The sequence below is a fragment of the Hypomesus transpacificus genome, chromosome 9, assembly GCF_021917145.1.
Source record: "Hypomesus transpacificus isolate Combined female chromosome 9, fHypTra1, whole genome shotgun sequence".
NCBI classification, from domain to species: Eukaryota; Metazoa; Chordata; class Actinopteri; order Osmeriformes; family Osmeridae; genus Hypomesus; species Hypomesus transpacificus.
This window is the reverse complement of record NC_061068.1, coordinates 3,430,346-3,442,809: the sequence shown is the minus strand read 5'-3', so window position 1 is coordinate 3,442,809 and position 12,464 is coordinate 3,430,346. Positions and strand designations below refer to the sequence as shown.

Sequence of the window (12,464 nt, the reverse complement as noted above, 5' to 3'; positions counted from 1 at the left end):
TGAGGGTTAGACAGTAGTTCTGCAAAGTAACAAAAGGGGATATATATCTATATCTCTATATCTAGAGACAGTAGTTTCAAATTATAAAACCCGATAAGATCAACCAATGGTTCTTTAAAAGAGAAAGCTATTTTTGGGGGGGTTCTTTTGGTTGAGGTTTATTGTCATTTAAGTGCTCAAAGAAAGAGCAGGTTTTGCCACTTGAACAGGAAGAGACAGAGCAGTCAGGTAGCTGCTCCTTCTCTGAAACAGAACCTGTTTGCAGCTCAGAGAGAGAGAGACCTGCCAGGTGACAGGCGTTCTGGCGGGAGCTGACGTCTCTCCTACAGGGGGAGAGAGCGGGGAGGAGGGTGGAGGAGGCGGGACCGGGGGGGGGGGGGGGGGCAAATAGAGGGAAGGAGGGAGGGTGGAGGATAGGAGAGGCAGGGGAGGAAGTGAGAAAAGCACAGATGGATGGAGGAACAAAAGGTGGAGTGGAGGAGGGGAAGGAGGGAGGAGGAAATAAGGAGAGGAGGACAGGGGAGGAGTAGGGAGCCCAAAGCACTGGTTGTGCTGCCTAGCGAGACTGGATGAACCAGCCTCTGGGTCAGAGAACAACACGTACAGACTTGTTTGAGAACTGGCAGGAGGAAAGACTCCCGGGCCAATAGGAGGACAGAGATTCTTCTTGACTGCGTGAGACGGCACTTCTAGAGACGTGGTGGAACTCCCAGGAGCACGGGAGATACAAAGAGAAGAGCGGGGCTTAGTGAATGGTGCTCACGGTATCTCTTTTTGGAACTGAAATGATTTCATTCGTTCTCCTGATGAACCATGAGGACACATCAGGCCGGTCCTGAGTGTGCTCCTACAGAGTTTCCGCCTCCCTGCTCCGCCTCCGTCCTGTTTGTCTCAGAGCACTCACCGTACATCTTGCCCTCGTCAGAGAGGATGATCTTCCTCCGGCCGCAGGGAGGATAGATGGCCAGGGCCTCCTGGAAGCTCTGCTCGATGTCGGGGCTCCAGACCCCCTCCGCGTCCCCGTCCATGGCCTTGTCCAGCTCGTCATTGTCCCCGTCCAGCCCATCCTCCGGGCTGCCGCTGGCGCTCCACTCGTTGGACGCAATGGTGGCGGCTCGCCCCGGGCCCAGCCCTGAGCTCCACGATCAGAAGTCTGGGGGGAGGGAGGGAGGGAGGGAGGGAGGGAGGGAGGGAGGGAGGGAGGGAGGGAGGGAGGGAGGGAGGGAGGGAGGGAGGGAGGGAGGGAGGGAGGGAGGGGAGGGGAGGGGAAGGGAAGGGAGGGGAAGGGAAGGGAAGGGAGAGGGGGAGAGGAGGGGGGGAGGGAGGGGAAAAGATTGGTGGAAGAGATGGAGGGAGGAGAGAGTGTTAGGCATTGTTGTTCTCACACATGATCTAACTGTCTAAATGCAGAGAAGTGATAGCAGATGTTAGTTTCTTTTTCCCCCCTTTTAAACATCCCTATCATCACCCTCATCTTCCTAATCTAACGTCACCATTCTCTGTCGTTCTTGCCACCATCGAACTCAGAAAACGCTCTTTTTCTTGTCAGTTATTCTACCTCCTCCAACTTCCTATATTTTATTGAGACAATAAAAAAAATACATGAATAAACAATAGATGCCATAATCACTGTTATCATTTCCTAGTCTTTATGTCTTGGAAATGGTCGAATGAATTCAAGATATTCCATAAAACGTAGTTTAAAGACCTCACTAATCAGTCCAGGCCTCAAAGAATTCTTGTGGCCCATGGACAGAATCCTAGTGTGGTTGGCTCATGGCTGACTGCAGGCAGAAAACTTAAGTATTTTTCAAGCTGCCTCCTTTGCATTGTATTGTTTCAGCCCATAAAGTAACCACTGTTCAAGGATGCGTGTGTTTTCACATTTGAAATCCTGCAATGCTGACAAAAATACACAAATTGGATAAATACAGAGAAGGCCAAAAGGATTGTTCTCTGGTGGAATTAAAGTCCTCCAGTAGGAAGTGAATTCCGAGGTTTGATTATTTTCTTTCATTAGGTGGATTGAAGAACAAGCTGTATTAGCTGTGATTTACGTTAGATTAGCTAGTGGTGTTTGCTGTGATGTAGGTAGGGTTAAGAGCTAGCTGCAGCCATATTAGCCGTACTGTAGACAGGGTGGAGAGCTAGCTGTATTTAACCAACAGGGAGACCAGTTCCATCCGGCTGTACGGTGCCATCCGTACGGTCCAGCTCTCCTGGTCCTGGGCAGAGAATTTAGCTGATTCAAACCCCAGGAGCCACGGCTTCCTTCTGGAGGAAGAAGCCCTGTTTGAAATGCGTAAACCGAGACTTACAGCATATATGAACGTTTCTCTTGGTGGAATGGTAGCCGTGGAGTTAGCAAGCAGGGACCTGAGTCCAAGAGGGTCTAGGTACATGAGACCTGGGTTCAACAGGCCATAGGTACATGGGATCTGGGGCTAATTTAGTCTTTGGTGGTGTGGACAGATAAGTCAGTCTGGGGAGGAGGGAGTGGGGGGGTATTGGACTGCTGACGTCCTGCTCCCCTAGGTCACGGTCAGGGTTTCAAACCCGCAAACCTGAAACCGAGAGCAGGGCTGACATGGGGCCACTCAGAGCCAACTCAAATGTTGTCTCACAGGACCGGCGACCGGCACAGAAACCAGCCTCGGAAACAGCTTCACACTTCAGATCAAACTTTGTTTGCATAGCCCCTTTAAAAAAAGCCCCTTTGTCACTAAGCGCTTTACAGATGACTAAAGATCAGCAGAAATGTCCCTGCCTGGGGATGAATAAAGTTCCATCTTATCTTAGATAACCAGCTTAGAATCAGAGAAAGACAAAGGAATCCTGCTCAACACCTAGCTTGGATGCACACTACGTACGCAGTACACACATCAGTGGAATAGAAGTGAATGTGTTGTGGAAGTGAACGACCTGGATAGGCCGTTTGCACCGTGCCTGGTAACTACAGACCGTGCCTGGTAACTACAGACCGTGCCTGGTAACTACAGACCGTGACTGGTAACTACAGACCGTTCCTGGACCCCGACCACCAAAATACTGCGAGAACTTCTGGACCATGCTGTACTTTCTAAATGCACAATGTAACGTAAACTGTAATGTAAAAGTATATCCAAAAATACGTGGCAAAAAATGTGTGTGTGTGTGTGTGGGGGGAGGTTGTAGTGGCTCGTTTAGTCAGGGAACAGATGGGAAACCCTGAACCGCCAGGCTGCTCAGTCGAGCACAGAGCCTACCCTAACCCTGAACAGCCAGACTGCTCAGTCGAGCACAGAGCCTACCCTAACCCTGAACAGCCAGACTGCTCAGTCGAGCACAGAGCCTACCCTAACCCTGAACAGCCAGACTGCTCAGTCGAGCACAGAGCCTACCCTAACCCTGAACAGCCAGACTGCTCAGTCGAGCACAGAGCCTACCCTAACCCTGAACAGCCAGACTGCTCAGTCGAGCACAGAGCCTACCCTAACCCTGAACAGCCAGGCTGTTCAGTCGAGCACAGAGCATGTGAGGGAGCTCCAACATGGAGAAGAGGACATTCAGCCGCTTCATTTTTAGTGTCAAAATACATTTAATTTGTAAAGCCCCTTTTTTACGAGCAATGTCACAGCAGGCTCCACGGATGCCAACAGACCCATGAATATGTGGGATGTTCCACAAGCTTCGTCTCGGAAGACACAGAGAGTTATGGCTTTAACATAGCGTCAGGGCCTCGGGAAGTTACAATGACTTAGCGGAGTGGGTTTTCGAACCAGAGAACATTTGACAGCGTTTGTAGTCCCAGGATGGAGAGTGTTGTTTGGTTGGGTGCTGTGAAAGAGAAGCTCTTATGGACAGCCCAGCTTGCATTCCAGCCATGTCCTTATTAAGAAAGGGCTGTGAGTGTTCACTGTTTCTGCCTCCCTACGGTCAACCCAACGCCCTCCCTTCCTCCCCCACTCCTCCGTCTCCCCCCACACTGCGCTCTCAGCGTCTCTATCCAAATAAGGAGAGGAAGCCAGGGGATGCATGTATGGAGGGAGGATCTGGGGGGGAGGGGAGGAGGGGGGTGAGGGGAGGAGGGGGGGGGGTGGAGGGGAGGGGGGGGGGGCAGAGGGGAGGGGGGCAGAGGGGAGGGGGGGAGGGTCTGGGGGGGAGGGGACGAGGGGACGAGGGACGGTCTGGGGTAGAGGGGAGGAGGGGGGTGAGGGGAGGAGGGGGGGGGGGGGGGGTGGAGGGGAGGGGAGGGGGGGGGGAGGGGAGGGGGGGAGGGGGGGAGGGACGGTCTGGGGGAGAGGGGAGGGGGGGGGGGGAGGGTCTGGGGGGGAGGGGGGAGGGGGGGGGATTGTCCAATTTAGGCTTCCACCCTGAGCTCTGGAAAACACTGAGATTGTTCCCACTGGAATGCAACATCAGCACTGACAGACAGAGATCCACACAGACAGACAAATACGCACAACACACACAGGCAGACACACACACACGCACACACAGAAATACACAGTCGTAAATGCAAATTTTACAGAGACATTTTCTCAGTGACCCTCTGGTTGGAAGAACACAGTAGGCTCCAGGACGTCACGGTCACTTGTCACACTGTTTAACAATGATCATCATCCATCTTCTTCAGAATACGCTAGAGATATGTGCATCATGTTTATACTTACAAGAAAACGCTTTGTACGTCTCACAACCACAAATTCACTCAGTTGAGATTTTACTGTGAGAAACCTTTTCAAAGGTTAGTCGGTCACAAACACTAAAGAGAACAACTCCTAACTGTCAAGGATAATCCAACTGCACAACAACAACAAGACTTGGGGTGTGCAGAAGCAGTTTGGAAGACTGAGCTGTTAAACGAGGACGACATCAAAACACGTTCTGAAAGAAACCTGTGTGTCAGAGGACATGGTGTCGCGGCTTCAGGACACTGTGCACTGCTTGAATTGATTGAGACTCACACACACACACACACACTTACACACACACACTTACACACACACACTTACACAAACACACTTCTACACGTGCACACACACGCGCACACACACAGATGCTTTGCAGATGTAAAACACTCATGAAGTCCAGATACTGAAAATTCAATCAGCTGTCCTTTCTGTTAAGTGAGGCCTTTCACTGTCAGAGGAGCCAGGACAGAGCAGCATGTCACAAACACCATGTCCACACCCTGGCCATCAAGGACCCTTCAGCCACATGGGATATTAAAGGATCTGATTAAACGAAACAGTGCATTCACATGTAACACATACAGGGAAGACACACACACACACACACACACACACACACCTCTTCGGTCCCATTCTACAGTGTGGGGCTGACCCAGCGATCTGACAGTGACAGACTACAGTATTCTGATGTGTAGTAATGTGTAGTAGAGTGTGTGGGTAGTAACAGCATCAGTCATCCTCCTCACAAGTTCATCCAGACCTCATCCAGACCTCATCCAGACCTCATCCAGACCTCACCATTAGCAGAAAGACCTCGCACCCCCCCAGGCTGCACAACGCACCAACTTCCTGTTATTCAGGCTCTGTATCTCTGTCTAAGAACCAGACTGACCTCTTCCTACAAAGCCACTCTTATATCATCCGTGCTTCCTCCTAGACATCACTGCTTCCATCTGTGATACCGTACAATAGTGAAAATACTGACCGTTATTGAGTCTTCCTCCACCCGCTTTCTTCAGGAGGTTGTAGGTATAAATACAGGAAGTGACCTCATCCCTGGATACGGGAGGACCGTGATGAAGCTGTGACTAGACAGGAAGGTAACCACAGCCTGTGTTCTGTAACCACGGTCTGAGTTCTGTAACCACGGCCTGTATTCTGTAACCACGGCCTGTGTTCTGTAACTACGGTATGTGTTCTGTAACCACGGCTTGTATTCTAACCACAAGAGAAGCAAGTCCATCCCAGGGAACACATTTCAGTGAGACGCAAGTGAGATTGCCTCATTTCTATCAAAAACAAAAGGACATGTTTGACTTCTGACACAACAAGGGATTATGTGGACGTAGTGAAAGCAGGGCGGGACAGAGTGAGACCGATACACACTGGGATGGGAAAGTGATGTTTGATTCTGAATACTGTCTGAACCAAACAGGATGGGTGTCAGGAATACATCCTAGCTTTACAGACTAAACAGCCGGGAGAAACTAGGCTCATCGAGCAGAACAATGGTGCTCAGTGGTAGAACATGGGGATGGGTATAGCTCAGTGGTAGAGCATGGGGATGGGTATGGCTCAGTGGTAGAGCATGGGGATGGGTATAGCTCAGTGGTAGAGCATGGGGATGGGTATAGCTCAGTGGTAGAGCATGGGGATGGGTATAGCTCAGTGGTAGATCATGGGGATGGGTATAGCTCAGTGGTAGAACATGGGGATTGGTATAGCTCAGTGGTAGAACATGGGGATGGGTACAGCTCAGTGGTAAAGAGACACTAAGGCAGGCTCAGATTACCAGGTCAGCAAACCTCTGACGTTTCAACACAGCTACAATCCCATTAGACCAAGAGTCCACTGTGTGTGGTCCAATAAAATTCAGGGTGGATGGGGGGGGGGGGGGGGGGGGGGGGGGGGGCTCTGAGCCACCTCTGCTACACATGGAAGTCTGTTTTTGGCTGAACCGTGGCTGCTGAGTGGACACACACACACACACACAGCTCATGCTCCCTGATAGGGAGAACAACACTCCATAGTGACAGAAGGAGCAGCTGCTTTCAGAGGTCAGATTACAGAGAAAGAAAACATTTCAGGCCCTGGCCAAGAGAGCTGTCTCTCAGAGCAAGACATAGAGAGGGGAGAGAGAGAGAGGGAGAGAGTCATAGAGAGGGAAGAGACAGAGAGGGAGAGAGAGAGACAGAGAGAGGGAAGAGAGAGAGAGGGAGAGAGTCATAGAGAGGGAAGAGAGAGAGAGGGAGAGAGAGAGACAGAGAGAGGGAAGAGAGAGAGAGGGAGAGAGACATAGAGAGGGGAGAGAGAGAGAGGGCGAGAGTCAAAGAGAGGGGAGAGAGAGAGGGAGAGACAGAGAGAGGGAAGAGAGAGAGAGGGAGAGAGACATAGAGAGGGAAGAGAGAGAGAGGGAGAGAGAGAGACAGAGAGAGGAAAGAGAGAGAAAGGGAGAGACAGAGACAGAGAGGGAAGAGAGAGAGAGGGAGAGAGACATAGAGATGGAAGAGAGAGAGAGGGAGAGAGAGCAAGAGAGAGACAGAGAAAGACAGATACCCCCTCCCCTCCTTGCTCTCCCTCTCCCCTCCCCTTCATACCCCCTCCCCTCCTCTCTCTCCCTCTCCCCTCCCCTGTCTCTGTTTGGACCTACTAAATTCTCCCCAGCTCCTCCAATAACTTCCTCCTACTTCCTGTCTGGCACAGCGCTCAGGAAACAATCAGAGCTGAGGGTGAGAGGAGGCCTGGGCCAATGACAGCTCAGAGCTAAGGGTGATAAAAGAGAGGGAGGCGGAGGAGAGGGATAGAGAAAGGAAAAGATAAGAGAGGGAGAGGAGGAGGAGGAAAGGGATTGATTCTGACAGGACACATGCTTACAGCTTGATGCCTTTTGGATACTTAAGAAACACCCGGCTCAGAGAGTTAACTCTTTCTCTCTCTCCCTCTTCTCTATCCTCTCTCTTTCTCTCTCTTCTCCCTCTTTCTATATCTAACTCTCACTCTCTTTTCCTTGCTTCCCTGAGACCAGGAAGTTCCAAAAGTCACATCACTTTTTTACAACAAATCAGGAGACTGCATGTTCAGATCATGTTCAGATCACGTTCAAAGTGTGTGCTAAATGACAACAAGTTTCAAGTCAAACTCAAAAGCGACTGAAGTCTGACGTGCTTGATCGTGTTTGACTGAGATTCTCCCAGATGGCTGAGCTGTACCCCGACAGGGGAAACAGATACACATAACACTAGTTCTCAGCACTTTCATCTGGAACTTTCCAGGAGGACGTAGCAGAGCAGTCATCCTCACCTGAAGCGTCTCGTTTTGCGGCAAGGCAAGTAGCTGGAAGTCATAATCCGTGAAACCTTGACAACATGCATAACGCTTCAAAGTGGAAGAAAAAAACAGTCTGACTCATGTAGTCGTATGAAACGTGGAGCGCTGTGGACACTTCCTGGAGAGGGTATCTCAGCTCTGCAGCAGCCTCAGGGCTGTCTGAGGACTGTTAACCGTTAGGACTTCAGCAGAATAAACACATTCGCTTGCACTCTGACTCACAATAAAAAGTTTCACCCCAACAAGAGCTGAGGCATTATCTATCAAGCAGCGTAAAGATGGCCGTTCAAAATCTAAAAACCCTCCCTGAGGTGACTACACTGTAATCAGGGCCTTGCAGAGCAGTGTAGAGCAGCGCAGAGCAGCGCAGAGCAGTGCAGAGCAGTGCAGAGCAGCGCAGTGCAGAGCAGTGCAGAGCAGTGCAGAGCAGTGTAGAGCAGCGCAAAGCAGTGCAGAGCAGTGCAGAGCAGTGCAGAGCAGTGCTATGGCTGGGTCCCACACAGAAAGCAGTAACTGTCTCCATGGCTCTTCATTAATTACAGGGTTCAATGTCGGCAAGATGATTATGCAGTGGCTTTGGCAGTCTTCGTTCTCTGTAACCCCCCAGCCCCCCCCCCCCCCCCCCAGTACTCTGAGGCTGGGGATTAGAAGAGCTTCACAAGTGCCCTTAGGTCATTGGAGCTCTGCTGGAACACAAAGGAATAAAACACAGACTAACGGGGACAACAGATAGATACACAGACAGACAGGCAGACAGACAGAAGGACCTGTAGTCTACAGACCACCTGAGAGTCTGGCTGAAGACATTACTGGGTTTAGTTTAGTACTTAATCTGTCTCTCTCCCTCCCCTTCTCATTCTCTCTCTCTCTCCCTCCCTGTCTCTAACAGGACTTGATCTGTGAGGATCTCCACTGTGAACAGTTGGTCAGAAACAGCAGCAACGTTTAGGAACTCAGGACAGCCAACACAAAGAAAACAGTGTCCTAGACCCCTCCCCGACCCCACCCACGCCCCGCCCCCCTGCCGACAGGACAGCCGGACAGACATCTTCCCTGCTGCAGCCTGACATTGGTGTCACACCCAAACACCACTGCGCACCAAATGCATTCAGCTGTGACCAAAGTGTCCTGATCAGTACTGACGGACACCTGACCCTGGAGAAGACGTGAGTCCCTGAGGTGACCCGGGCCCATTGCTGCTTCAGAAGCAGCGTAAGCGAGGGTCACTGGAGGCGTCATAGAATACCCGATTTCACTGTTGCACTTTCTTATTGTGCAGTTTCGCATCCACAGAACGTGATCAGTCAACACAACTACCTTGATTGTGACGCAGACACACGTTATACCTGTGTGTCTGTGAACATGGTTCTTTATACAGGGCCTGAAGATGTACTGACAGTACTTCTGGGTTCTTCACCACACACACACCACACACACCACACACACACACACACCACACACACCACACACACCACACACACCAGTGTTTCCCACATCATTATATTATATTTGTGGTGGTAGGCAGGGGCAGAGCCTGACGTTGTAAACATTTGAGTGTAGATAGGAATTTAAACAGGTAACGAGAGCGCGCGTAGCGTGGGATTATCTCTCAGCACACACTCTCACACACACACACACAGCAGACACACACACACACACACAGCAGACACACACACTCTCACACACACACACATAGCAGACCGACACACCCACTCTTACACACATAGCAGACACACACTCTCACACACTCTCACACACACACTCTCACACACACAGTGTTTGTTCGACCCCGCTGTTGACGGAGGAGACAGAGGTCACCATTTGGACAACCACTTGTGGCTGTGTGTGTGTGTGTGTGTGCGCTGAGAGACGATCCCACGCCGGAACAGATGGACACACACACTTCACCAGACACCTTCCTGTGGACACACACACTGGCAGGGCTGCAGACAACAGTAGACCATCTCACACTGTCAGTCGCTTTGGATAAAAACATCTGCTGAATTAACTAAATGTAAACATAAAGGAGGTTAAGCAAACCTAAAATGTTGTACTTCCACTACAGACACAGATATTCTGTCTCAACAGCAGAATAATAGTTTATAGATCTACCATCACCATCACCACAGACAGACAGGGAACGCCTATACCATCACCACAGACAGACAGGGAACGCCTATCATCCTGCAGAAGGTGTTGCTTGCCAAAGTGTCAACTATTTCAGAATTAGGGTCCATTGTTTAAGATGGGGATCGGACACCAGTTTCCTGCTTGTCACTTTAAAACTGACCGAAGTTTCAATGTCAACAGCCTCTGAAATCCACACCCTTAAAACACCTTGAACTGTCTTCAGAGTAGTATACAGTACAGTTACTCTGTGTGCACAGTAACATCCAGTACAGTGACACTATCTGCAGAGTAACGTCCGTGTCTGTGTGTGTGTCTGTGTGTGTCTGAAGCCCTTGTTGACTCATCCTGATTGGTGCTTTGGAAACCCAGCTGCTGCCTGTTGTCCTACGTTCACCAGGAACATTTACAACAAGAAACGATGGAAGTTGATATAATATTTTTAAATAGTTTGACAGATCTGCTTGATTAAGAAAAAAGAGTATCAGAACTCTTTGATTAGGAAGGAAATGTTTACATTCTATCAACCGGTATCTATAAAATACAGTCCTAAGAATATTTTGATTGTTTTTTTTGTTTTTCTTTTTTTCTTTTGGGGGGGGGTTCATTTCTTTTTTTACAATTCTTTCTTTTCAGTGCAAAGTTCAACAGGACAACTGACAATTTAACTGACAATTTACAGTTTTTTACAGTCGCTAGGACACATTTCTCAATACTTAAGTCACGTTTTCAAAACTCTTCACACAGCGAACATAACAGAAGTACATGTGGGCTAAACTGTGGATCATTTATCATTGCTTTGGCACAAAATGCATTCAATGACTACATCTTTCAAATTTCATTCATTCTTTTCTCACTTCGACACAACAACTGCCAAAACTCTATGTACCTACAGGCCAATTTGCACATGCTTACATACTGTTTTCAAAACTGTTCAACTTCAGTTCAAAACAATAACATAATACAAAACTGAATTAGACAGAAATTAGCTAAATTTCTACCGTAATATTGTAATTAAATATATTTAGAATAAAAAAATTAAATGCTATAAAATGATCTCTCCAGAAAGGGTTGTGCTAGGTGAGGAAAAGGATGCAGAGAGAAGAAAGACAACATTTGTATGGGACAATGTGGCATTTCACCACTCCAGTGCAGTCACCGAGTGGTTTGCAGCCCATTCCAGAATGGTGTCACTTCTCTTCCCACCTTACTCTCCATTCCTCAACCCCATAGAATCATTATTTTCCTCATGGAGATGGAAGGTTTACTGTATGACCACCATCCACATGATCAAATGTCCCTCCTGGACGCAATGAATGCTGGATGCCTGGACATTGCCAGGGATGGATCAGGCATGCCAGAAGATTCTTTCCTAGGTGTATTGCCTTAGATGACATAAGATGTGGTGTGGATGAGAACCTATGCCCAAATGCAGAATATTACAGTAGCATTCCTATTGTATCTGTATCAGTGGATGGTGTGTATACAAATTCTTGTATTCTGGAATTACTAGTGGGAAAAAACAGAAAGATATACAACACATTGAAGCATACTGCATCATGTCTGATTCATTCCAGTAACATATATTGCAGTACATTCTAAACAGTAGAGAGTTGTCCTGGTTTTACATTGTATAAAACATTGTATAATGCTACTTGTTGTTAGTGTTTTTTAGGTCATTGTTTTGTGGGTGACAAAGTATGTTTGCTGGCTGTCATCCTTTGCTAGTGTTATGGAGGAATGAGTTGATTTGAGACATGTATGAAGTGATTTGGTAGTTTTAGTGCATTTTGAATTTAAAATTAAATGCTGTGCCGAGCTGAAAGTTGGTTAGGACAACTGCGTTAAGAGTTTTGAAAACGTGACTTAAGTATTGAGAAATGGGTCCTAGCGACTGTAAAAAACTGTAACTGACAGTTGAACCCGCCAAGTTACTAGATACTTCCTGGGTGTTTCTCAACACAGAAACCAGACAGACAAAAAAACCAGACAGAAACCAGACAGACAGGTTTGGTTAACCAAACCTGTCGAATGACTTCAAGTGATTTCACTGTAGAACACACACACGCACGCTCACAAAAACAGACACTCACACGTATGCTCTCACACACGTTCCACTGGGAGATGCTTGTTTACAAAACTGTCAAGAAGGAAAAAAAACGTAATCTTCTTCTTTGTTTAATTAGCCAAAGTATGCCTGGATTAGGAGACTAGACCGGGTTTAACTGACGAGATGACGAACAGGTGTTTCCTGAAGAGCTGGGTTTACAATTACACAATTAGCTACACTGAGATCCATGTGTCTTAAACCCTCAAATCTGGATTATATACTCCAGA

The 12,464-nt window shown here is 48.5% G+C and overlaps 1 protein-coding gene across 5 annotated transcripts in view; it reads right to left on the bottom strand.

Annotated features, from left to right (window-relative positions):
* Positions 1 to 12,464, bottom strand: part of LOC124471723 (transcriptional enhancer factor TEF-5-like) — a 31,417-nt gene that overhangs the window by 17,020 nt on the left and 1,933 nt on the right. For 4 of the 5 annotated variants that reach the window (XM_047026314.1, XM_047026315.1, XM_047026313.1 and 1 more), the window contains exon 3: positions 905 to 1,153. In XM_047026314.1, coding sequence (XP_046882270.1) covers positions 905 to 1,028 — 124 coding nt within the window. In that variant the 5' untranslated portion in view covers positions 1,029 to 1,153. Of the gene's footprint in view, positions 1 to 904; positions 1,154 to 12,464 lie in introns of those variants that run through there. The other variant, XM_047026317.1, reaches the window with a different exon arrangement.